A 27,555-nucleotide genomic window follows, 5' to 3' on the forward strand; every position below is an offset into this window, starting at 1 on the left:
TTCCCTTCTGATGTTATCCTTGCTCCATTTTTAGCAAATACGTACTTTGAAACTATCATGTCTCGTTTGTAAACCTTTGTATTATAAAAACATTAAGGCAAAGACATCAGAGCTCTAAGAGCCCACAAGATTATAGACCTCTATGGGCTTTACATTTAAAAGGGCCATATGTTTCTATAATAAAAACAGAGCCCTCCAAGTTACACATAAAATGTTAATGATAAACACACTAAAACTTAAAATCTAAATTTGAATCAAGACTTCTCAATGTAGAAGGTTAGTTTAAAAATTCTATACACAGGCTTAAGCTAGTTTTCAATGTTTTCTAATTTTTCTGAGGAAAGGATTAATCCAGTTAAAACTCATCAAAATTCTCTACAATGCACATGTATCCATTATTCACAATTCTGTAAGTAACTCAAATCAGGAAATTAAGACTACCAATTTCTCAAAAAAATTAGTTCATTTCTCTCCATTTAGATATTTCTAAAATTTAAAAAAACATGTCACTGTAGTAGTACAGAGACAATGCAGTAAATTAGTTAAAACTACCGGATATTTTAAACTAATAATACTGGAAGGTATTAAAAAAACTAGGATTCAATACAGGCTATAAACTCCTGATGTTACTGTGCATCGCTCCCACTACGTTGGCAGAAAAACATTTTTCACAGGGAGGGCATGATTTCGGAAGCACAGTTTGTGTTTACTAATACAAGTGCAGTACGCTGGAATCGGTGCTATTTACCGGGGCAGTTTTACTATATAAAAAGTTAAATGAATAACCTCTAACTTTCAAGTATGAGTTTTAATAAACAACAAAGAGATTAGAAACGAATGAGACCTAGTTGGAGTTCCCGTCCAGCGCATCCCCCGAGATAAATGGTCGCTAATACCAACGAAGTCACCATGTCTGGAATATGCCCAGCCAGAGCTTTGCAGCATCGTGAATCGGCGCATATCCAACAGCAGGGCACAGCGCGCTGTGCCCGCTTCTACCCACAGCAGCCTGCCCCTAGCCTTGGCGCGATCCAGGGAACCGGCTCCCCAGAGCTGCAATAGGGACACTCGGCAAAGGGGCACCCCAGCCTCAGCTGTACCCCGTGCCAGAAGGGACCGGGTCACGGGTCCCTCCACAGCAGGGCTCCGTTTGCGTCCCGGACACCCCGTCCTGTTCCGTCCGCAGCAGGGGCGCGAGGCGGGGAGGCCCCAGGACTGCCGGCAGCGGGAGAGGCCGGGGATACGGCGCGCGAGCAAGGGGACTCCGACCCTCATCTTCTCCCGCACCAAGGCCCAAGCCCCGGGGTGGCGTAGGAGCCCGAGCGGCTTGCCCCGAAGGGGGCTCGGCTATGCCCTGCAACTGGCAGAGCGGGAGCGAGCCGCGGCCCGAGCGGACACAACCAACAGCTCCTACCCAGAAACTCTCCACGAAAGACGCCATGACCGCGCCGCCGCCTCAGCGTTGTGTGAGCCCGGCCCCGACGGCCTCAGCCACCAAGACCCAACGGAGGAAACAGCCACCGCCGCCGCCCGCCACAGAGCGCCGCCCTTCCCGTTACTGTGCGGCAGCCACTCTGCAGCCCAAACGGCCCTGGCGCGCACGCGCCAGCCAGCCACCGCCTCCTCCCCCAGTGCGCAAGCGTCTCTCTGCACCTCTCGCCCCGCCCCCGGCCAAGGGTGTGCGCAGGCCTAGGGAGCGGGCGGTGCTCGAGTCTGAGAGGGGCCCGGCCGGGGGAGCGCGCGGGATTCGCGCTGCCCTGAGTTCTACAGCAGCGCTGGCCCAGGGCTCGTGGGATGTGTTGGCTGCCCCAGGCGGCAGCAGGAGGCATAGGCCCTGCTACGCTATTTGCCACTTCTAATGTATGTAAAAGGAGGCGCCGACTCTCTCAAGGAAAAACTTTCGCACCCAACCCGCAAAGCCAGACTCTTGAGGCAGGTTCGATGGCGGGTGGTAATGTTTTAAGTCTACCTTAGTAAAACATGTCCGAAAAAAAAAGTTTAACTACACTCCTTTCTTCAGCCAGTCAAGAAACAAAGGTGAGGAGGGAGGGGAAGGTTACAGTTCTGGGAGGGTGATCTGCCAGTGGCCGTCATGTTGATCAGACAACCTCAACTGGAGCCTATCACTTGGAAGGCACTATAGATAAAATAACCCTCCCCCCCCACCCCCGAACAAGTTCTAAATGTACTTGCTGCTGTGCACAAGAGAAAAGGCAAGATCAAAGGAGTGCACGTTTTGCATTTGGAGCAAATGGCGGTTAGGTTTCCGATACTCCTTAGTTCCTCTAGGAGTTCATTCCAGTCTTAGACCAACCCCAGAGAATGATCCATCTCCTGCACAGACAAACTTTACCCTGACTGAGTACTACTGTTCCAAAATGAGTGGAGTTGACTGAAGTTTTCATCACAGAGGTTTAGGCAATCTTTTTGAAATCCTAGGTCCAGACCTCAAACGCTATAAAGACTTGACAACATCCTCTGAGAAGCCACTGTAAAGATCAGAGGACAGGTTTGATGTGTATGTAGTATCCCACATGGCTAATACAGACTACTGAAGCTTGTCTTTTCAGCAAAAGGTACCCAACCTCTGATAGCTTCATGCCCACATGAGGATTCCAGCACTATAGTCTAGAGGAGTTGTGACAAAGGCAGGTATAACTAAGGCCAGCTCATCATCTGTCAGGATGGGAGTTTCCAATCCAACCAGACAAGGCAGATAGCATTACTTGTGGATTTTGCTATGTGAGAACGTGGAGTTGATGGCAGTAGTATGGTCTTATCTCCTCCTAGTCTTCACCCTGTATGTGTCATCTGCATAGTGCTGACACTTGCATACATGGCTTACTGGTTCACCTAGTGGCTGCATATAAATGTCGAACAGGACCAGAGAGAATTTATCCTTGCCTGATTCCAAAAGTGAGAAATTTGGTAGTGGAGGTGTAGTTTCCCATTACTACTTGTTGAGTGTACCCCTCTAGGAAAGACCTCAAACCATTTTAGCACATTACCTTATACCGCTGCCACCTCTCTCAAATGGAACAGCTGTCTCTCATGGTCAACAGTGTCAAATACTACATAGAGGCCCAGGAGGATGAGAATGGACATCTGGCCACTCTCCACTGACTGTAGCACATCGTATCTGAGGACTTAAAGTGGGTTCCATCTAGGATGACCAGACAGCAAATGTGAAAAATCAGGAGGGGGGGTAATGGGAGCCTATATAAGAAAAAGACCCAAAAATCAGGACTGTCCCTATAAAATCAAGACATATGGTCACCCCAGTTCCAGCCCATGTCCCAGCCTAAATCCAGATTGTGCTGGGTTCTAGGATATTAGCTTCAATTAGATGAATTGTAGTTATCCATTAGCTAACGTCTCTATGAGTTTGCTCCGGAATGGTAGAACAGATACATCCAAGGTGGATTTCTTCAGGGGTGGTCAAATTATTGTACGTTTGAAGGAGGAAGGGAAGATTAATTCACTGAATGAAGTGTTGGCTATTTCAATTAGAAATTGTTTAAAATTCTTTCATTAGCCAGTGAGGGCATGGGTCAGACTCCCAGTTGGGAGACTTCGGTTGAGATTCTTTTAGGGTATCCCAGTAGCTCTTGAGGAATGAATGTACTGAACTCTGGAACATATTTGGTGGGTGGTATAGGGGGATCCATGAAATTGGAGAAGCCTTTGTTAATATGCAGGAACTTTCTGGCCAAGTAGGATAATAGTTTTCACATTATTTGGGTTCTGTTTTGTACTGCAGGCACTTAGCTGACACTGTTTAGCACACGGGATAGCTCAAACAGGGCAGGATTTGGCAGCTTCAAGTAAGGCTAATAGGAAAGTTTACTTGGCCTATTACAGAGCCTCAGTATAGGCTTGAAGAAATTCTTTGTTACAACTTTAATTTTCTGCTATCAATGGCGGAGTTTCCAGCCCCCTCTCCCTCCGGGCAGAGTCTGGAGATAAATGTGAGAAGGGAGGGATAGGCAGAAACAAAAGTAAAACTGTTTGAGCAGCACATTCCAGAAGTCTTGAGGTCTTTCTGAGCCTTCATTGACTTGAAATCTACCATACCATTCTCTCACTAGAAGGGAAAACCTATAATAGCAGCAGGCTGTAAAAGACACAGAGTTTGGGAATATTTTAATGAAGTGCCTCTACAGTGGGTAAGACAGCCATGTGTGCAAAATGCAAACAGTGCAACAAAAATGCAAGGCCTGGTTGCCTGGATGAAACAACATCATGAGAAGTGTTCCTTCTCAGGAAGCTGTGTTGAAGATGATGAAAGGAATATGTCTGAACATGCAGTATCTTCAGGTTGGTAAACTTTTTTATTTCATACTTCTTTCCTAAGGATTGCCTGTCTTCCTTCTGAACTACTCGTGAATGCTCATGTTTGAGCAAAAAAATGTTGTTACTCTATGGTACTATCATTTTAAATGCACTTGTGATAAATAAAATAGCTGAAATAAGCAGATCTTCCTCTTACAATTTCACCTTTAAAGTAGTATTGAGTGTCAGTGAATGCAATGAGTAATACTAAATGATCAGTATGCTAATCATAATTAAGTAACTGCATTGACTTATTGTGTTTAGGAAAATCCATCCTCAACATACAGGATTCTGAAGTTTATCCACCTTCAAGATCACCATCATTTTCTATAGTTTGAGTTATCTGCCAATGATAATGTTTCAGTCACAACATGTATATCACAGCCACAGTATATCTCCTATAGCAAAAGGAAAAAAAAATCCCCATCATCCAGAAACAACCATAAATAAGTTTGTGATAAGAACCAGCAGACTACAAAAAGGCGTAATTGATGAAAAACTGTTCGGTTTGTTTATGCAACAAACTCTCCTTTCTGTATGATTGAGAACCCACACTTCATTGACATGGTTCAGTCATTAAGACCAGGATACAGTCCATCCAACAGAGCAGATGTCGCAGGCAAATTGCTGGATAAAGCATATAAAAGAGAAATTGAGCAGTATGCAAAAGGTCTAGAGGGTAAAATTGTTAACCTGAGTCGGGGTAGGTGGAGCAATGTCCACAATGATCCTGTGGTATGTGCTTGTGTGACAACAGAAGGGAATGTCTTCTTTACAGAAACAATTGATACATCAGGAAATGCACACACAGCAGAATACTTACAAGAAGTAGCAGTAAAAGCTATAAGAAACTGGAAAAAAATCAAATGTCTAGTACGCAGCTTGGTCACAGACAATGCTGCAAATGTATCCAAGATGAGAAGAAATTATTTAGAAGAGAATCCCAAGCTAATAGCATATGGTTGCAGTGCTCATTGATGCACCTCCTAGCCACAGACTTTAGCCTTTATTCCTGGAACACTGATGTCATTGAAATTGCAAAATACTTCCGTAACAACCACTTTACAGCAGCTGCTCTGAAAAAAGTAGGAGGAACTAAACTAACTCCCCCACAAGACATGTGATGGAACTCGGTAGTGGACTGTTTTGAGCACTATATCAAGAACTGGCCTAATCTGATGACCGTTTGTGAACAAAATTGTGAAAAAAATAGATGGCACTGTCACAGTCAAAGTTCTTAATACTGGGCTTAAGAGAAATGTTGAGCACATGCTAAGTACTCTGAAGTCTATTTCTGTAGCCTTGAACAAAATGCAGGGAAATAGCTGTTTTATTGCTGACGCTGTTGAAACAGAGTGACATCTTAAGAAGAGAAATATGCAATGACAGAGTTAAATCACAAGCATTAAAAAAAATGAATGGGACAAGCACTATCTCCAGCTCATTTTCTTGCAGATATTCTCAATACTCAGTATCAGGGTCAAATCTTAACTGCTGAAGAAGAGGAATTGGCTATGACATCAACATCCAGAAATCATCTCTCCATAATGCCAACTATAATAAACTTCAGAGCTAAGGGTAAACCATTCAAGAAATATGTTTGCTGATGATGTTTTAAAGAAAGACATACCAGTGAACTGGTGGAAGTCACTTAAGCACTTGGATTCAGAGACTGTTGAAGTGAATCTCACTTAACAGCAGTAGCTTCTTCTGGCAGCGTAGAAAGAATATTTTCTTCCTTTGGACTAATTCATTCCAAATTGAGAAATCATTTGGGACCTGAAAAAGCAGGAAAGCTTGTTTTTCTTTTCCAGATCACGAACAAACAGGAACATGAAAATGAAGCTGAAGATGACTGAGTTAGCTACAGAAACTAATATTTTAAGTTTCTCATGTTGACCTGGCTGACAGTCTAATTTTTTTTAATGTTTCATTTAACTATTTTAGTTAAACAATTTTAACAAAAACATCTCATTTTAAAAAACGTGAATGTTTAACTAAAATCAGAAATTCATATGCTTGTTCTGTTAAAATATTATATGTTTGCTGTTGAAGAAAAAAATCCAGAATACATGACGTTGTTTTAGTTAAATAAAATAATTTAAATGTCTGTCTGGTGATGTTTTCCTCCTAATACAGCATGGCAAGAAAATCTTCCAAATAGTAATGATTAACCTGTTGAATTGGGTATAGTTCACCTCTCAATGACTTTGTAAATATCTGCTTCAGTTACCTTTGGTAAATGAAATAACCAAACATTCACTTTCTGATATAGTTGTAAAACTAATCTGAAAACTTTTTAAAATAAATCGCTTTAAAAATGTATAGCGTGTACCTTCTAAAAATGAAACCTACATCTACCTCTGAGTTGTGACGAATATGTATTAAGGTTATAACAACCAACAAGAATGCACTTATGTAGAAATCCATGATTAAAGAGAGTCTTCCTGACTAGTGATTTAAATCATGATTTAAATGAATTTGATTTAAATCAAATACACCCTGGAGTGAATTTATCTTACTTGTGGATCTTCTTGGATTTGATGTTTGAAAAGGTGAATGCAGTGCCACCAGCCTTGTCCTGTCTGTGATAGGCCAAGAAGCTGAAGGGTGGAGTGAGAGGAAGAAAAGGTGGGCTAACAGAGCTTGAAGTGTCATCAGGCAAGGTCTCTGATGTAAACTCTGTTGGGTGCTTCCTCTCTGAAGAGGTCATACATTGCTTGTTGGCAACACACCTTGCATTGATTAGCATCAATGTTAATTCAGGTAGTTTTCTGTTACTGTCTTGGGGCCTGTACAGTGGATAGATAATAGGTTTCTGTTTTCTTTTCTATGCTGTTTCCTTAGACAGTTCCTCTCAATTTGGTCTGTGAAATGTAAAATAGTGCATTGTCATGGCATGATCCGACTGGAGGAAAGGTTGGCTGGTTCACAGAATCTCAGGGCAAGACGCGTCTGGGATCCCTTTTGGCACTGTAACCTGATTGAGTCTTGAGACTGCACAGAGCTGGAGAAGTCTGTTTCTGGAGTAGTGATGGATGTGCTGGAAACATGGTGGAACACCACCACCACTCTGTAGGGTCAAGTCCAAGGAAGGGATGAGGGGAGGGAATCAGCATCAGACATTCATTTATTTAAGATAAGCTAGTGTGTTGTCATAACACTGTTGGTGCCTGTACTGGCTTTGTGGGGGAGAGAGGAATGGAAATAAGAGTTGGAGCTGTAACTATTTTTCTGACCAGACGATGGCAGCAAAGTCTGGAGGAGCAGAGCGGAGACTCAAGGCTCATTCCCAGAAGCAAGATAATCGTTTGGGAGCCTCATTCCTGGCCATGTTCCTGTATTGGAGGGAGATCTGGGAGAGGAGTCATAGCCTCACTTTCACATTTTAGAAACATCAAATTTTTCAGAATGAAACAGTGGCTCCTGCCCTACTACTGTGTCCACTATGGAATGAAGGGAGGGGGGAGAGAGGGAGGCAGAGAAAGGCCAGAAGAACAAGGACCTAGCCCACTTTAATTTCCTGACATCAATTCAGAGCTTTACACAAACATTAAGCTAACTTAAGAAAAATGTGGGATGTCCAAATCAGTTAAGTCAATCTTAAAAACTTATCACTATAGAAATAATCAGTTTAGGGAATGAGTCAAAAGAAAAGCAAAGAAGGAAGCAACTACTAGTATTCAGCAAAATTCTATCCTTTCTGCTGAAGCAGGAGGATAAAAAAAGCCATCTGAACAGTCATAAAAATCGACATTGCCTCAAAATTTAGATGTTGAAAATATGCATCATGAACAGGCTTGCTTCAAGGTCCAGCGTTACAGAAAGAATGGATTTCCTAGGGTTTACTAATTTTCTGTGGAGGATTATTAAAGAGGAAGCTCCATTCCCATATTTTGAGATAGAAGAAATTGAAGGAGAGCTATCTAATCTGTTCTGCGCCCTTTTTGCTTTTTTCTGATCCTATATGACCTCCCAGGCATCCTGCATTTTAGTAATGATGAACAAGTCACTATACAGCCTGTTAAGAGAGGGAAGAAAGGAACAAGGACTCTCTTAGCTGTAAGCTCTGGAAACCAGTATTGGAGTTCCCCCCCCCCCAATTTTCTCTGAGAAATGGCTAAAGTATCTTAGGTTCTTCTAACAGGAGGAAATCTTAAAACAGATTAGGGAACAAAACTTGTATAACAGGACTCCTTTAGACACAAGGAGATGAAACAGACCAACTTGAAAATAATGTTTGGGTTCCTACTGATTCATCTCAAGGGAAGGCAGGTAAAAGGCTGCTGGCACCTAGAAACCAAAGTGATGGGTGTCTTATAAATGCTCATGGAGAGTTAAAACCTAGAACTAGATTATCTATGCATATTTTCAGTGAACTATAGGAAACATCAGAAGTCATTCATCTTATGTTGGGTCTCTCTACAACTAAAAGACAGAGGGTTGATTTGAAGGGAATAACAACTCTTCATATACTGATTAGCTAAGTATTGTCAGTTTGCTCTGAAAGTATCAAAAAAAGCCCATCTATTTTCTGAAAATGCTACCAGTTCTGAAAACCTCACCTCCGAAACAGCTATCTCCAAAACACACTGACTTTTAAAAGTCAGTAACTGTGCTAGTGTGCTATAGATAAGTGATTAAGCCTCATATCAATTAATATTAAAGTTACAACTGTACAGTACAGCAGGAACAGAAACAGAATGGAAATCCATCAGATTATATACGCAAAAAGAACAGGAGTACTTGTGGCACCTTAGAGACTAACATTTATTACAGCATAAGCTTTCGTGGACTACAGCCCAATCAGATTATATAAAAGCCTAAACCTCTAAGTCTGCAACTCTGATTGGCATCACCTGTCCAACAGGACTAAAGTAGGGTAGAGTGAAGATGCAAGGTGTAACTAATTTTTTATGCAGGTTTTCAGTATTGCTGCCAGTAAAAATATTGTTTTCACATTTTGTACATTGTATTTGTTCTAAATTTGAAACAAGTCAGACTCATCCATCTAATAGGATTCTTCTGCAATCTTAAATGGAAAGTGGGTAAATAGACTGGACACACTGCCATTCCAAAGTATAAATGGTGTATATAAAATTATTACAGTCCTGTGCAAGTAATTTTCTATTCAGCAAAATGTACTGAAAAGTATTTTAGCAAAAGTCTAACTGTAGAGGGTAACTATATACATAATATGTTAACTTCTTTTGACCAATTCAGGTCAATTTTGAATACTGGATAGTCAAATTAATAGTAATGTACATGGATTTTGTTCACAATTCTATCAGTGTCAGTTTTACACTTTCACATCACGGGATTTTGCAGCAGTAGGTTGTGTAGAAAACTAAGAAACAGATCCTCAGCTGGTATAAACTGGCATAGCTCCACTAAAGTCAGTGAAGCTACGCACATTTACACCACTTGAAGATCTGATCCTAAATCATGAGAAGATGGCAGTTCTACTTTTTATTAATAAAAAATAGAAGTTTTGTGCCTTTCATAGCATTATTTATTTCTATTCAGATTTATCAGTGTTGTGTGGTAAATGAAACTTAATTTTGGCACATCAAATGTTTTTAAGTTATGCTGTTTAAAACAGATACTGAATGCGGTCAATGTGCCATTCCCAGGTGACAAAACTTACCTGTATCACCAAATACATTTTTATTTCAAATTTAGGTACAACCTTTTGCTTCTACAAATATATTTACAAAATATCAATAGAGTGTGAGGCATCTAGAACAAAGTTAATTGGATTACAGGTGTTAGTTGAGCCAGAGATCATTTTCTTTCAACTAAAGAGAAAGTCTTGTTCATTTCAAAACTGACAGGATTTACAGCCTTCAGAACAGAGCTGAACTGCAAGAGTGCACTACTAAGTACAAAAAAAATATGTCTGGACATGAAATTATCTTCCATTAAAAATCAGAGTGCAATATCTATATTTAAACAACTTTATTAACATAGTCAAGCAGTGATTAACATTCACATCTATTATGTCACATCATACAAATGTAAATACAAAATTACTACAGTACAATATATATTCTCTGCATGATCCAAAATATTTGGTGGCCCCAAAAACTCTTTAAAATTCAGCAGCTTATCAAAAATTAAAACCATATTCTATTTAAAATGAAGTTCTATTAGCACAGAGGCAGACTTCAAGAAATATCACTCAATTTAGTACAGCTTGAGAAGTTGCAGGAGGATATGTTTGAAGGAAACATTCTAACATGGCAGGTACAGGAAACATCAGATTTAAAGCTTTCAAGCAAAACTCATACAACCTAAGTTGTCAGCAGAAAGATCCAGTCATTTTGCTAATTCTAAACTATTTTGTTCACTGCATCCAATCTTAACAGTTTTATAACTGTTTAGGTATTAAGCCATTTACAACATATTCACCTTTTTCCTTGTGAGATAAGGTACTATTAACAGAAAATTTCTACAACCAAATAAACCTGATTACACAGTGTTGTGTCCAATCATTGCCCCCATGAAAGTCACCCACGCTTTCTCAGGTTTGTTGCTCACCCATAGAAAGATATTTAAGGATAAAGTACCTCAAAGCATCAACTTACAGAAAAGGGATACTACACTGTAAGCCTTGAACTTGCTTGGAAAGTAGATTTGTTTAAAAGTACACTGTCCAACAAAGCATGGGATTTAACCTTATTATACATCCATTTTAACTTCCCCTCGCATGAATACATTCAGATTTATAAGTATCTTTATTATTTTAGCACAATACACATTGGAAAGGCAAGTCAAAATGTACTTATCTTATTACAGTTTTCATTTAGAATAACCTAAAACTGATTTAGCTCCAACAATAAGTGCAAAAAGCAAGAACCATCTATAGACAGCCTTTTTGTACTGGAGGAGGATGTCTAGTAACCTGACACATGTAAGTCATATTAAAGAATATACATATGAAACCTACAACTAGTGTATCAAACTTGTACCCAAGATTAGGTATTGCCAATAACATGTAATGAATATGTAAGCAAACTGCTGTATGCAAACTACATCAGTGTCTAACTTACTTTACTGCATGTTGTTAAGTGGTTTACAGCAGCAGTTTCATTATAGATCTGAATCTTTACCTAAAGCTACAGTAAAAAAAAGTAAAATAGTCTGTAGACCCTATACAGTATTTTAAAGGTCCATCACCTTACGTGAAAAAAATATTGAGAAGCAGTTAATGCCAAGTTATAACTTTAATAATATTTGAAACAAAAAAACTTCCTATGCAATGCTTTATTTAAAGCACTATTTATGAAGTATTTTAGTTGCTGTTATGCATGGATGCAGTCTTCTCCAAGGAAGATTGTTTTGCACCTTTATCTGTTAATACATTCAATATGAATAAAATAGGTGACTGATGTGAAGCAAAAATCATTTTTGTCCCATAGCAGGTTAATTTAGATTGTAAGCGTTTAAGACATATATGAAAATACATATATGAAATACATAAACTGATATAATTGAGACTGTTTTATACATATGTTGTGAACAAAAGGGTACAAGAGTATTCACCTGAGATAAAACTAGTATCTGAATATTTCATGTCGGAGTAGCAATGAGTTTCAGTTGAGGAAAGCCACTTAAAAATTTAGAATATATATTTGATTATATTATACATATATGCAGCCTAAGTAATTCAGATCAATGCTAAAGGAAGTCTTAACAAAAAAATCACAGTGCATGTCAAGATTGTTTAGTACAAAATTTATGCTACTTAAATTTTAAAAATCATAATGGCTATAAATTTTAAACCCGTTCTTTTAAAAGTGATCTCTTGGGTACAACCTATAATAAGTAGCAATAAACTGAAACATAAGAATTAGCTTATTACAATTTTAATTATGTACAAACTGATTTAGAAAATAATCAAGCTTCAAAAAAATTTACAAAATTGATCATTTTGCTTACATTGCCTGAAGTCATGAAGTAGTCTACAATTTTTTTTTTTTAATGAAAAAAGACTTGTTTTCTGAATGTATAAATGAAAAACTGTGGTACTGAACTTTAAGACTAATATAACTGCTATTAGAACTGCCAAAAAGGTGCATTTAAAAATTTAAATACACTTTCTGTTACCAACTTAGGTTGATCAGCAGCTTTTGTTCACTGTTAGAATCCTTCAAAAAGGGAAACTCAAACAGGAAAAACAAGGCATATAAAAACAGTAAACACTGACCTCCTGAGGTTCCTACAACAAAATATTCAAGTAGAAAATCTACATTATCACTTAGCAGCGGCTATTTCTGTAGTTTAGCACACTAACAGCACTTTATTCAGTGTGTAAGGAGCAGATGAAGTAAGCCGTGCTTTTAGCATGCCAAGAGGCAGAAACACTGGAATGTAACAAAGACAAACGCACAATTCTACTGGTATAAACATTCAGTCAACATTCAAAAACTGGCAAAACTACACCACAAGAATTAAGATGCTTTATATATATCCCATGATGCAACAATTTGAATTACAATGGTTAATGCTGAATCAGAACTTTTCTTACCTCAAGTTATAACCTAAATGTCTTCTGCAAATCCCTGTACTATTATGCATTAGGAATATGGTTTAATTTGCTTTAAAATATACCAGTGGACCTATTAAAGTACTATGATTATGGCAGTATTGTTTAATTTTGCATTGTTTTGATTATATTCCTTACTGCTATACCAGATCAGTTCACATCTGTAAACAGTCACACGTTTATAGATACAGATTTAAAATACACACATAAAAGTGGATATGATGGGCTAATCTGACTGATTTTTCCTCCAGTTAGAGGTTGCTGCAATTGTTAGAGCTAAATTTAAATAAAGTCCAAACAACACTGCACTATAAAGTACGTTTTATATTGTATACAAAATTTTAATCTGGAAAAGCTATAGTTTTTTTTCCTGAAACTGTTGCCAAATGTTTAACCTATACAAGAAATTAAAATATATTTGAGTCTAAGACAAGATCCTACCTCACTACATTTTAATAGTAATGTGTCGGACATATTTTTAGTCAAAGAAACCTATTACCCACTCACTTTAGAATTATTAGCCAAGAAGGAAGATTTGTAGTTTCTAACAAAGCAATTGAATTTGAAAGCAAATCATCACATGCAGTTCTGATTAAACAAAATGAGTAAGTATCATGTACTAGCATTACTGATACTAGTTTTATGTTTTTATGTCAAAACTATCTTCAAACAAGATAATCTATAATTTTGAAAAGCCAAAAAAAGGAATGTGTAAAACTTGTGCATGCTACCATGCATTAAAAAAACCTCTTTAAACAGCATTTATCATACATCTCAAACTTCAGTGCAATGGCTAAATTATTCAAACATTCTTAAAGAATAGAACCATGCAAAGAAGATTAAGTTCTTACAAAAACTGTTATCCAGTATTCATTCTGCAATGCAACGGTAAGAAACTAAAACTATAAAAAGGCTGCTATGGCTTAATTTTGTTTTCTAGATTAATTACGCAGCACTTGAAAAATGGAAAGGTGTGGCTTCACCTCTGACCAGCAGAGTTAAAATCTCTCCATTTTCCTTTATCATCATGGGATACTCTTTAGGCAATCTAAATTAATAAAGACTTGCACTTTCAGATGGACACAAGATCAAGTGTACCAGTTAGGTTTTCACATTCACAGTACATAAGAAAATACACATGGAAGGAAAAGTAAAGGGTTAACTTAACAAGGATTTATTCACAGGAATACACGTAAGTAGAGAAAAACAACAGAAAAGCCAAACAAATGAAATGAAGAGGATCCAAACCAACTTTCACTCTGTAGCTTTTAAACTTGCACCCTTGTGCACTTAACTACGACACAAAGGGCCACCATCATGCGCCGATACAGTGTAGATACCCTGCATTACATCCATTAACTTAAACATCTCTTAAAGATCATGCTTTGAACAAAAAAGAAAGCATAGAAGGTAATATGTTGAGTGGGAATAAACAATGAAATATAGCAGTCATGTCATCAACTTCTACAATTGTCTTTACGTGCCAACTAACATTTATGCAGCCTTTAACAGGTCTTACCATGTAACTCATTTTTAGAAGTTCTGATAAAATCACTAGTAGTATATAACCATGCAGAAAGCACATCACACTGACAGCACAGAGGCAAATATTTTGCACAGCTATATCAGCTTTCCACATTGTGCCGGTTACACACAATACAATATCAATCTTATTCTTAACAGATCCTAAAAAGATATTTCAAGGCCTAATTGTAAACTACAGTACTTTATATCTATATTCTTAATAAAAATAAAATCCACAGAATCTTTAAAAAAGGATTTTTAAATGCAGGGCTATATTAAATTGGTAAACTGCAACACAAAACTGGCGCAACATAAGTAAAAGTATACCAATCTCACTCTATGTGATGCAAGCATGCTACTTTCCCACTAATTTAAATTACTTCTGATCACTATGAGTCAGAATGCATGCCTGAACCTTAAACTGCATGTTAAGAATAATGCCTTACTCTAGAAATTAAATCTAATGAAGTACAACCATCAAATCATATCCACTAAAGTTTTTAATATAAAATTAAGATGTCAATCTTTCCTTTGAAATGCCCCTCCCCCCACCCAAAAAAATGAAAGGAGTGACTCATTTGGCATCTTGCAAGTTGCTTCATTTTGTTAAAGTTAACCTTTATTACTTTATTATGGGGTTTCTATATTGTACACTGCAGGTGCCAGTTCCTAATACAGGTAGCAAGCTGCATTTTAACTGTACTAACTTCATTTGTGTAGTTCTTCATTAACATGCAAATACCTAGGAATCCCATCAAGCAGGATGAAATAATGAGAAAACCCTTACTTAAACAGTCAAAGGATTTTTGTAAACCCCTACCCCCATTCTTAGGTTTCCTTTATTGTGCGCGAAATAGTTTTCCTTTTTACGTATCCCTATGGTTCAATTATATGGTTCTTGTTTTGGTACAATTCCCCATAATATTGCAAAATGTGCTGTTTTGTGAATAGATTCTCTTTTTTGCTTCTTCACATCCAGTGCAGAGTTGTAATAGGAGACAGATTTTCACCCACAAAGGCTCCAGATGTTAAAACGTTTCCCAACATCGACTTAATACAGTGACGGCAACACCTCCCTCCCGCCCCTCCCAGTAGGCTTGGGATTGTACTGTATTCCCTACTGGTTTACCCTTCCCCCCAGTAAAGGGTAACATTTTCCCTGGGTGCAGAGGCTCCCTCATAGTCTCCTAGACTGAAGGACCTGTAAAAAGAGAAAAATAGCACAATTAGCAACAGGTTTAAATTTACTAAGCTATGCAGGGTCAAAAATAAACATTTTTATGGTAAACAACTTACACTATTTTTTGTTAAAATAGATACACCATTCAGATTCTCTTTAACAGCCTTTAAAAAAACAGTATCAATCTCTTCTCATTTATACACCTTTTGTTCTAAGTCAGGAAAACAACAAATTTTCCTGCCTTAAAAAAAATACACTAACTTGTCCACTCTTATATGGTAAGCTTAATTTTGAACAATTTTCACCAGCACTGATATTTTCAGAATAAAAAAATAAAAACGTATCAAGTATGTAACAAATTCTACTTTAACAAGACAAACCCATTAAACTTATGTCAATATAGAACTTACTTCACATGTAATGTGGATAAAACAATATTTATGAAAGTTTTCCAAAATCACAATGCAGAAATCATGAATTAATACTACAACAGGGGTCGGCAACCTTCCAGAAATGGTGTGCAGAGTCTTCATTTATTCACTCTAATTTAAGATTTTGTGTGCCAGTAATACAGTTTAACGTTTTTAGAAGGTCTCTTTCTAGAAGTCTATAACACATAACTAAACTATTGTTGTATATAAAGTAAACAAGGTTTTTAAAATGTTTAAGAAGCTTCGTTTAAAATTAAATTAAAATGCAGAGCCCCCCGGACCAGTGGCACTGAAAATCAGCTCACGTGCCGCCTTTGGCATGCGTACCATAGGTTGCCTACCCCTGTACTACAACATAGTTTTCCCACAAGACAACACAGATCCATTATTACCGAGATTTAAATATTCCATAACAAAATTCAACCAAGTATGAAACTATATTGAATATACTTTGATACTGTCCACTCAATTGGAACTGGGAATCAATTCTATTTCTCAAACTACTTCTTGGAGTGCATCACATCTGGTAGTTCCAAAAAAAATATTTTCACTTGTAAACTGATCAGATTTTCAAAGAAGTCATTTAGATGACAAATACTGAACCTCTTAATGATATTTTTAAATCACTTTTCATGTTGTAACAGCCTGAAATAGATTTGCTTCTGACTGTCCAGGAACATACTGATGGTTTGAGTTCACGAATAAAAAAATTCCCTATAGTACCTCCACACTCACTTTAGACTCGAAGGTTGGAGGACCAAAATTTGCAGGACCATTTAAACAGCGCCGATAGAGGAACGGATTTCTTTTATTCCTCACAAAAATTAGTCACATTAAAAGAATACTGAGTTCATCACTTTGTCATGAAATGTTAAGGTTGACTATGCAACCTTAATTTTGCCCCATCATATATGTTTTACAATTCTCCCCTCCCAGCTACCCCAAGGTATGCTCTCTACACACACTCCACTTGAAAGCTTATTATGTTTACTTTAAGATGAGGGATGATGTGGAGATGTCAAGTGGCGTCGTTACCATAGGAACAGTGACACCAACACATTAAAATGACCACTTTGAAATATCTGCATTTGTTTCTGTTACTGGAATGACTATACATTATTTCAAGACATAAAATTGGATTTCTTTCTGATCCCAAAGCATCGCAAAAACCTAAAAGGTAAAACAAAGTTTGACAATAAATTTGTACAGGTATCATTGAAATGTAATGGCACCGGTGCCATTTCTAGTCAACATGATCTTGTTCATCATGATTCCTGTCACGTGAACGTGGGTTACCAGTCTTCATTCCTTTGGCATGTACACAGTTCTGTTCAGGGAAGCTTGTTCTGACTACAGATATTTGATTTTGCAGTGACCCCTACTAGTACAGGCACAAATAAGGTCTCGTAGAAGCTCAGATACCACTGGGCCCTTGAAGAATACAGGAAGCAGTTTATCATCCACATTTTTCCATGCATGCCATAAGGATTGCCCAACATCTGATTTATCTATGTGCAAAGACCTTCAAATCTATTTGCTAAGCTGTTTTTTTGACAGGCTCTTCAAAACTGTCCTCACATGGTGGGAGGTTGGCCAGGGACTTCTTTTTTGATGGCTAGATTGAGGCACAACTAATTCAGGTTTCTGAGAGTTTCCTTCTCTCTCTCGCTCTGGTCATCCAGCACTGCTACGACTTCCTTGGTGCAGAAATTGCATTACACTACCACAATGGGTCAAGAGCTCTGAAGCGCCCTTTGTTTTGACAATATTTAACAGATTTTTCTACCCCAATACAAGATAGGGATGGGACAGAGTCACCTCCTCTTACTTCCGTCTGTACAAGAATGGTTACAGAAGTCAGAAATGAGTGTGTCACAAATACACACATGTACTTGTCAGTTGTGCTGGTAATGGTGCCTGTTTCAATCTACGTTACCTGTGTGTTCCAATTTTGGAAAGTAGTGAACAGCAAGGGCCAAAACATCTGTATCAGGTGACCTAATCACCATGTTACCTTTGACACAAAAGCCATACTAGCACATATAGATGCAGAAGCATCCTTGTGTCCGCTTCCTCTTGAATGATGTACATGTCTTGAACTTCAACACCTCTGTTGGTGATGGACTTTGCTACTTCAAGGGAAAAGACTCCAGCAAGAAGGAGCATTTGTGCTGGGTGTGCTCCCACACTTACATGGACTTTAAACCATATACTCACAGAAAAATTTATCCAGTGCCTGCTTGTAGGATGCTACATTTAGAAACTTTTCATGGAGGCACAGGACATCCCCTCGTAGATCCTGCCTGGCGCTGTTTTTCTGCAGTTTGTACAGAGTTAATGTCATACATGTCAAAAGACTTTGATTACAGAATTAGCTTTGTCAAATCTTTTTAGGATCTGCTTCAAGTACTCAACAGCCAATTCATCGAATGCTTGGAATTTGTCTCCAGCCATCATTTGTATGACAGCCATGACATCTGATGTACACTGTGGTTTCTTTGTTGCATGCTCTTAGCTCAGGTTTGTCTGTTTTTCTCATTGTCCCATCAACAGAGAAGATGGACTCAGGCACAGGTCTAAGAACAATTGCCACCGAAACATCTCTGTATCATGCTAAATTCAGGGCTCTGCAGAAAACAATTCCTGGACTGATAGCTACTGTGACTGTCCTTCCCTTGCCAGACTTAAATCTGGTCTTCCTGGCCATATCAGCAAATGTTTTAATGCCAGACTTCTTGATTAGACTGAAGCAGCTGTGTGTCCCATCAGAATCAAGTGCACCTCTTACAAATCTCTCCATTTGTTCTTCACCAACATGTGCTACTTTCAATAAAGACTCTTGTGCATCTGATGCAACATGCAATTCAGTAGATACATTAATAAGCACATCTGGATGCGATTCAGGGTCCAATGGGTTGTTTGTTGTTGACGACATGGTTGGAAAGAGCTGTAATATGCTTTTCATCCCCCTTCAGTGCAGCGGAAAGGACTTGTTTTGTGGACTTCATCTTCACTACTTCTTGTTAGGCCATTTCTTTCATAGTTTTTACATATTCATTCAGGACATGTCTTGTGAGGATCCACCTGACAAGTGCTGGCTTTTTTCTTGTCAGTCCTACGATCCCACTGCTTCCCTTTGAGTCTTTGATGACAGTATTCTCTTTCCAGGTCGCTCCAAATTCCGTTGAAAGAACCCGGAGTCTGATGAACAGCAAATTCCCCAGATTCAAAGGCACTGGGTACTTCTTCAGGGAGATTTAACATGTCAAGAATGCATAACCTGTAGAAACTGATTACAGAACTTGAATGTAGGAGCCTCGGCATACCTCCATCTCTGAAATTCTTCCAGTTGTGGACCATATACTTAGAGCCCTGTGTGAATACAAATTTATACTCACGGATGCGGATATCCGCAGAACCACAGTGGCAAAAGGAGAAGAACATGGGGCTGCCACCCCAGGAGCTAGCATTCTGCACTGGCAGCATCAACCCAGCCCCACCCAATGGGGTGGGCACCAGGTTCACCAGCAGCTGTCCCTGGTTGCGTGCTTGTTTTAAAGCGGCGTGCATGCCCCCAGACAGCTGTGTGGAAGGGACGGGCAGGGGATGGTATAGCCGCGCTAGAGGATCTGCTGGTACAGGGTGCTGGGAGCGGCGGCCCTACATTCTGCTTCTTTTGCCACTGCAGTTCCCAGGAGAGCCCTGCAGTTCCCTAGATACCGATTTATAGCCAAGGCTATAAATTTGTATCTACACAGGGCTCTACATATACTAAGTTACAGCATCATCAGACTATTTAATGACGTGTTGTAAAGACCCAGCTGGCACTCAAATCCACTGTACAACCTTCAGTGAGAGACTGATTTGGTCAGCAAATTTAAAATAGTTTTCTATATTTTCAATCACTTGTGAGATACTTTGATAATGAAGAATATGCAATGTGAAAATATTTCATGTTAGTATTTAGGAAAAATGATAGCTGCCATTTTTGCCACATGCTAAATAGCTTCATTTCTGAAAAAAAAATACTTGCCCATGCAAAATCAATACAAATCTTTTAATGCATTGTCATTTGGAAGCTCTGATCAATAAACACCACTTTTAAGATGCTGAAATTAACTTAAACAGTAAAAAGTGTAATCAGTCAAAAAATGACATTTTGGGTACTGTTGTTTCACCTTGCCTAGAGGCTTATGGTTCCACATATCTCATCTAAATGTACATAAAATAATATTTCAAATTTTCTATGACGTGGGTGTGGGCAGGGTGGCTACATGAAACTCCAAAAATATGGCCCTCTAGCAGACCTTGTTCCACAGTCATCTATTAAATCTGAAACTCGCCTTTATTATGCACACATATGCACTTCCAGATCAATCCGGGTAAATTATCTATTCATTAGAAACTGCCACTTGTTTAATACACAGACACATGTAGTCTACCCCTTTGAGGATTCTGCGCCAAAAAAATTAAAAATCTGCAAAAATTATCCAAATTTTATTTGTCAAAATAATGCAATATAATCACACCAGTTTCAATTGTTTTGGTAAGTTATTTAAACTACAATCTAAAAAAAGTCACAATAACTATTCAGCATTTCCTAAACACATGAAAAATAAGTTACAAACACTTGGTAACTAATACCCTGCATTCCAGTTATAATCCTGGATTTTCATTTACATTATACTACAGAACACCAAAGGGGGGGGGGGGGGGGGAAGAGTAGAATGTCATTTTAAATTGCTCAGACTTTCACACATGAAAGTCATACAGTTTTGCTACTCATTGTCCTGCACCTGGCTGGGTACTTAGGGAAGTGCTTGGTTCTAACATTTTATTGACTGCTTGGTAAATGTTTTATTTGCCCTCAAAGTCTCTCTCTCTCTCTCTCTTTTTAAAAAAAAGGGGGGTAAGTAAAATAAATCTTGAGCCTTAATCTAACCCCACTGTGCCACTTTGGCACAGGAAAAAAGTGAGAAAAGCAGACAGATCTTCCTAGCTGATTCCCTTGTCATCATTTATAAGGCTTTACATCACCCTGACAATGTAGGGGGCCTTAAAACATTTACAGGTTTTATGTTCCTGGGGGAATTAACTGAGAATGAGGAACAGTTAACTAACAGCAACATTAACAAAATATGGGGAAGAGGGGTTTCAAAAGCTATTTTCTTTAATTTAAAAACAATTTTCAGTAACATGAAACTAGTATTTAATTAAGTGTTTTTTCAATTCTCAAGAAGTTACGGACATATTACTAGGCAGACAGGCTGCTACATTTCTGCCTCGTGAACAGCACCTTCTTCTTGCATAATAAAAAAACCTACCCCCCTCCACACCTTGCGAGCCCCAGAAGCAAGCGACAGTGACAGTCTCTCCCCCTTGTTGGCCAGCCCCACCCCGATGGTGATCAACATCTCTCCTGCAGGCACGCATGCCCAGCCCCTCTCCCCTTGTAGTGATTTGCCTCTCTGAGGCTGCTCCAGGCACACTGGAAAAGACGCATTGCCTGGGCTGCTGGGGAAGAGCATGTGTCCCGCCACCAGGGCCTGTGCTACCATTAAGGCAAACTAGGCGGTTGCCTAGGGTGCCAAGATTTGGGGGCGCCAAAAAGCGGTGCCCCCATTTTTTTTTTTTTTTTTTTTTTTTTTTTTTTTAACAGCGTTCCTCCCCGAGCGCACGGTCGCCACTCCACTTCTCCCGCCTCCCAGGCTTGTGGCGCCAATCAGCTGTTTGGCACCGCAAGCCTGGGAGGAGAATTAGAGTGGGGGTGGCGTGCTCGGGGAGGAGGCGGAGCAGAGGTGAGCAGGGGTGGGGAGCTGCTGCACAGCTCCCCGGGGGGGAGGGGGGTGCGCCTCAAGGCGGGGGGGAGCTGCCGCAGGGCGGGGGGGGGGCGCACAAGGTGGAACCTAGGGCGCGAAACTTCCTTGCACCAGCCCTGCCCGCCACAGATTATTTTTGCATTTGGGGGGGGGAGGGGATTTGCAGGGGGGGGTGCGGCAAGGCATACAGAAATATGCAGACCATATGAATTCTGTGCGCCATCCCATTGGAACATTGTGAAATTCTTTTAAAACACTTATAATCCTGCCAAATACAATCCAATTGTCATAAAAAATTAAGAACACATTGTCTCCAGGTCATAAATATAACTGTCATATTTAAGTTTCCACCAGCTTCTCTTGATCAAAAAAATGGTTGGAAAAAAAAACATTCCCCACCCCCCTCAACTGATCCCATGCTCGAAAATAGCTTTTTGATAAAGGTTTAAGGAAAAGAACATTTTGCCCCAAATGAAAGCAAGCATAATACATTTCATCAAAAAGTAAAACTAAAAAATTTCAAAGCAACTGAGTGTGACCTTTTACTACAGGTGCCACCCATAATATTCATGTATAGTATTATAGCATGAATTAAAAGAAGGACGGTGCAAGAGCCAAATGAACAGGAACAAATATAGCCTATACAGTGACTGTTTAAAAAAACCACACTTCTTGTAATGCAAAATGGACTTGGAGAATGCTTGCTTTACAAGTTAACTTCATAAAACTTCAATTTATTTTTATACTTACCCCTAATTATGGGACTGCAGCTTGAATGCATGAGGTTAAACTCCATAGTAAGCTGCAAGGCGCTCTTTTAAGGGAAGAGGAAACTGGTCAGAGAAACGCCTCCAATTTTCATCCCCAACTTGATTTTTAAATCCATGAAGGATCTGCAGGTAGGTTAAAAAAATTACATTTTTACCTCTGATTATTCTGAATCTCCAGTGTAACAGTCTGGAACACTTGCAGTCAGTTGCTCATCAACTACATATCATGCAGAAAACAGCACCAAAAACTTTGCTAAGAGTTGTGTGCCAGGAAGTGTTGGCCTCAGCCTGTCTCACTCAAATTCTCCTGATGAAACTTCCATAGCACTGAGAAATAAAGGAATTTTAGTGATCACTCTTAATTCTAAATGAAAAACTGAACTAAGAAGCACTTTTTATGAAGTGTAATTAGCCAAACATTTGCTATACCTAAAAAAGGGGTTAATCTAAAAAATATTATATTAGTGAGGGTCATTCTAGACCAGTGTTTTAAAAATACAAATTTTAAATTCTGCCAACTCATATACTTGATATTAATGTACCTACATTTCCTTTAAAAATGGGTTAAGGAAGCAAACTAGAACTACAACCCAAGCTACTGTTTGACAAGGTTTAAATGTCTATCTGGCAATTCCTGGAGTAAGAACAAAGGACGACCCAAGTTGGGGATTTGCATCTCATTGAGACATCTCATTTCTATCTCCAGGAGATGGTTACAATCTAAACAGAATGGACCCTAACATTCAGAGGATACCAAGTCCCTTCATCCAAATACAACAACTGAATAGAGGCTTTAAATCAAAAGGGTTAGGTTTTTAAATGCCTCTGCCTGTATTCCTCTAACATAATAAATAAATGGGAAACAGAAAATATTTAGTTCTTTCAAAGTCAAATTTTAGAGCTTTATTTCCTAGAGCAGTGTTTCCCAAACTGGGGTCGCCACTTATGTAGGAAAAGCCCCTGGTGGGCCGGGCTGATTTGTTTACCTGCCGCGTCCGCAGGTCCGGCTGATCGCGGCTCCCACTGGCCGCGGTTCGCGGCTCCAGGCCAATGGGAGCTGCTGGAAGCGGTGTGGGCCGAGGGATGTACTGGCCACCGCTTCCAGCAGCTCCCATTGGCCTGGAGCCGCGAACCGTGGCCAGTGGGAGCCGCGATCGGCCAGACCTGCGGACACGGCAGGTAAACAAACCGGCCCAGCCCACCAGGGGCTTTCCCTAAACAAGCCGTGTCCCAAGTTTGGGAAACACTGGCCTAGAGCATTCCAGAGGTACTCAGCTATTGCAAGAGAGAAGAAAAAATGAGTCGTTATCTACACCTCTACCCCGATATAACGCGACCCAATATAACACAAATTCGGATGTAATGCGGTAAAGTTGCGCTCCAGGGGGGCGGGGCTGCACGCTCCAGTGGATCAAAGCAAGTCCAAGATAACACGGTTTCACCTATAACACGGTAAGATTTTTTAGCTCCCGAGGACAGCTTTATATCGAGGTAGAGGTGTATTAAGTAAGGGGAACTCAAAAGGAAACTCTGGAAAGAAAATAATTTTAAGGACTCTTCCTATCATGAAAGATTTAGTAGCACATAAGTGTCAAAAGACCAGAAACACAGACTCACTGAATCCTCCTTGCAGAAATTATAATAAGGAAAGGGTTTAGAAAACTCAGGCTTGGTCTGCAATACCAACGTATGTCGGTATAACCACCTGAACAACGTGGTTTACCGACCTAACCCCTGGAGTAGACAGTGCTATGTCGACAGAAGGGTTTCTCCCATCATAGGTAGTGTCTTCACTAAGCGCTACTGGTGTAGCTCCGCTGCCTTACATGTAGACAAGCCCTCAGGGACACTAAACTGGAGGACATAAAAGGATGCCTGGCTTGGAAATTCTTCCTCAGGAACTGCAGCTAGTTCAGAAGCACCAGAGGATGCCACAAACTAGGTAAAGGTGGAGACCAAAGGGACACAGTGGCCTTAACTGAAACCAGACTTAACTAAAAAGTCATTGCTTCTCTCTCAAATAGAATTTCTGCAAGCTAGTCCACATTCCTCCTTCCTACACAGGTGACTGATCAATCAACTAAAAGATTGGCAACAAGACTCCAGAGTTCCCAGTTGAGACATCCCTAGAGCAACATAATTAACCCCAGCTTGCCAGAAAAAGAATTTCAGCCAAAGGTACTTGTAGGTATAGGTTCAAATCATTAGACACAAATCAACTAACTCCACCGTGGCTTTCATAGTTCAGACTTCTATCTTGACATCTTAAAAATACCCACTTGAGAGACGATCAGTAAAAAATACCCCAAATCTCTTTGGGTACTGCAGAGAAAGGACACTTCCAAGTTTCTCCTCTTGGTACAGTTTTTGGTGGCATGCACTTTTCCAGATATTGTGCTGCTAAAAGCATATCCTCTGCCAATTTGACTCTGATATGTTCCAGGAGGCATCAGGAAATTCTGGATGGTACCATATGGACGCCACTGGTTATCTGCAATCATTTTAAATCAAACCAAAAAAAGTGAGATTCTTCTCCCCAGGCTGCTTTTCTGGTATGAGAAGATTTCCCTCTGTCTTCCATGAGGGCTCCGCGTTTTATCCCACCTTTAAGAGGCTGATTTGAAACTAGTTTGGAAAAAGAAAAAAAGGAAAAAAAAAGTGGTACAGTCTGAAAAGTATCTTCTATCTATCCTGCTTTCTGGAAGGGATGTTTCAGATTTCTTTGTCTAGGTTCTCTGAAGACAGTGTCCTGGTGGGGGAATAGGTACAATACCCTTTTTTGCCTTCAAGTGAGATGAACTGTGGTCCTACTACATTTTTTGGTAAGGTAAGCAGAAGACAGTAATAACTGAAGTGTACAGGAAATCCAATTAATCCCAAACTCTTTCTCATGGCATCCCTGGATCCATTTTTCCAGATATGCCACCCAGGAACTTAAAGTCTTGGTGCAGCAGGTCCATAGATACAATGGTTGAGATACACTTGATCACCAGCTCATATCTGCTCTTAAAGAAATTCCAACGTCACAGGATTTTTTCTTCTTTGGTGGGAGGTACTTTCCGCTCTACTCAATGGATGCAACAGAACACTTCAAGTCCTTAGCTGAAGCTCCTAACATGCAGGACTCTATAGGGTACACAAAGTCTATTAATAGCTTTGAGAAGGATTAGTATGCTCAAGGTAAGCCTTAGTTATTTATCTCAGCTCTGTATACAGGGAAAACATCTTTTCTTTCCTACTCCTGGAAGGAAATAGATGCTCTCTCAGAAGAGTTCTAAAAACCCTGGCAATCTCATGTAAAAGGAACTTGGATCACCTGTTATCAAGGGCATGGTTCAAAGAGACCTCTCGGAGCATGTTGCTCGGTGTGGACCACCACCGTAGGGAGGCGGTCACCGAGTTTGGCACGGTGAGGACCTTGTCCAACCTGTCTGTGGCTTGGGAGAATTGTGAGGCCAGCCAGAGTTGTAGGGGCCTCACCCTGAGCCTGGCGTGGCGAACCACATATGTGCACAATGACATGTGACCTAGCAGAGGTAGGCAGGACCTGGCTGTCGTCGCCGGGAACCTGACGATCGAGTCGAGGAGTCCTTTCAGGGTCTCGAACCTGTCTGGGGGGAGAGGGGCCCTGGCTGACATTGCGTCCAGGAGCGCCCCAATAAACGCTATGTGTTGGACCGGGACGAACGTAGACTTGGTGTTGTTTACCAACAGGCCCAGGGCGATGCCTGTGGACAGGAGTGCCACATGATCCCTCACCTGCGACCAGGAGGTGCCCTTGACCAGCCAGTCTTCCTGATAGGGGAATATCTGGACCCCCCGGCACCTGAGGTAGGACGCTACTACTGACATTCACTTTGTAAAGACCATGGGGGCAGTAGACAGACCAAACTGGAGGACCATAAATTGGTAGTGATTCTGTTCCACCACAAAACGGAGGAAGCGCCTGTGCCCCTCAAATTTTGTGGATATGGAAGTACGTGTCCTGTAGATCAAGGGCTGTGTACCGATCCCCAGGATCGAGGGAGGGGATGATGGAGACCAGGGAAACCATATGAAACTTGACTTTTACCAAGTACTGGTTCAGACCTCGCAGGTCCAGTATGGGTCTGAGCCCCGCTTTGGCCTTCGGGATAAGGAAATACTGTGAGTACTATCTCTTGCCCAGGAACTCCTTGGGCACCGCTTCTATCGCTCCTAGTTCCAGGAGCCTCCTGACCTCCTGCTCGAGCAGAGCCTCATGCGATGGGTCCCCCAAGAGGGATGGGGGTGGGGGGTGGTTGGACGGGTAGGAGGTAAACTGGAGGATATAACCTCGAAGATGGTGTTGAGGACCCAACAGTCCGAGGTGAGCCGCGACCATTCCGGGAGGAACGCACACAATCAATTGGAAAAAGGGAGCTTTATTGGGAGTGGATCCCTGCTGAAAACTGGCAGGGTACCCCCAAGCATCCCATCAAAACCACCTTTTACCCACCTACTTGCCCTTAGAGGACCCAGGCTAGGGGGCAGGCCGGTATTGTGTTTGCAGGTATTTCTTAAAGTCCCGTTGCCTCTTATGGGAGGCCTCGTATTTCGGGAGAGAGGCCTGGGTGGGAGCCTGCTGTAGCTTGAACTTGGGTTTTGCCAGAGCGGGGACATAGAGGCCCAGGGTCTGGAGGGTCGTACGGGAGTCTTTCATGCCGTGCAGCCATGTGTCTGTTTCCTCCGCAAACAGCGCCTTCCCATCAAAAGGGAGATCCTGCATTGACGACTGCGCTTTGTGGGATAACAGAGTAGAAGCCAGGACGCCCGTCTCAGACACCGCCAAGGCCATGGACCGTGCGGCTGTGTCCGCTGCATCCAAAGTGGCCTGCAGAGACGCCCTTGCAGCAGCTGCCCCTTCCTCCCCGAGCGCCTTAAACTCCTTTCTATCACGCTCCCGGAGGAAGTCCTCGAACTTGGGGAGGGA

At 40.5% G+C, this 27,555-nt stretch overlaps 2 protein-coding genes across 33 annotated transcripts in view; both read right to left on the reverse strand.

Annotated features, from left to right (window-relative positions):
* The window catches only part of FCHO2 (FCH and mu domain containing endocytic adaptor 2), a 211,664-nt gene extending 210,002 nt beyond the window's left edge, over positions 1-1,662 (reverse strand). For 2 of the 17 annotated variants that reach the window (XR_010602191.1, XR_010602190.1), the window contains exon 1: positions 1,415-1,659. Coding sequence is in view for 14 of the 17 variants with exons in the window: in XM_065599080.1 (XP_065455152.1) it covers positions 1,415-1,441 (27 nt within the window). In the remaining 3 variants the exon portion in view is untranslated. Of the gene's footprint in view, positions 1-1,414 lie in introns of all 17 variants that reach the window. The other 15 variants (XM_065599083.1, XM_065599082.1, XM_065599088.1 and 12 more) reach the window with 12 other exon arrangements.
* An 8,613-nt stretch (positions 1,663-10,275) lies between these two features.
* TNPO1 (transportin 1) overlaps positions 10,276-27,555 on the reverse strand; it is a 157,555-nt gene continuing 140,275 nt past the window's right edge. For all 16 annotated transcript variants that reach the window (XR_010602195.1, XM_005288230.5, XM_065599096.1 and 13 more), the window contains 2 exons: positions 22,585-22,727; positions 10,276-15,605 (listed from right to left, as the gene is read on the reverse strand). Coding sequence is in view for 15 of the 16 variants with exons in the window: in XM_005288230.5 (XP_005288287.2) it covers positions 22,620-22,727 (108 nt within the window). In the remaining variant the exon portion in view is untranslated. The remainder of the gene's footprint in view (positions 15,606-22,584; positions 22,728-27,555) is intronic.

Source organism: Chrysemys picta, chromosome 6 (assembly GCF_011386835.1).
Source record: "Chrysemys picta bellii isolate R12L10 chromosome 6, ASM1138683v2, whole genome shotgun sequence".
NCBI classification, from domain to species: Eukaryota; Metazoa; Chordata; order Testudines; family Emydidae; genus Chrysemys; species Chrysemys picta.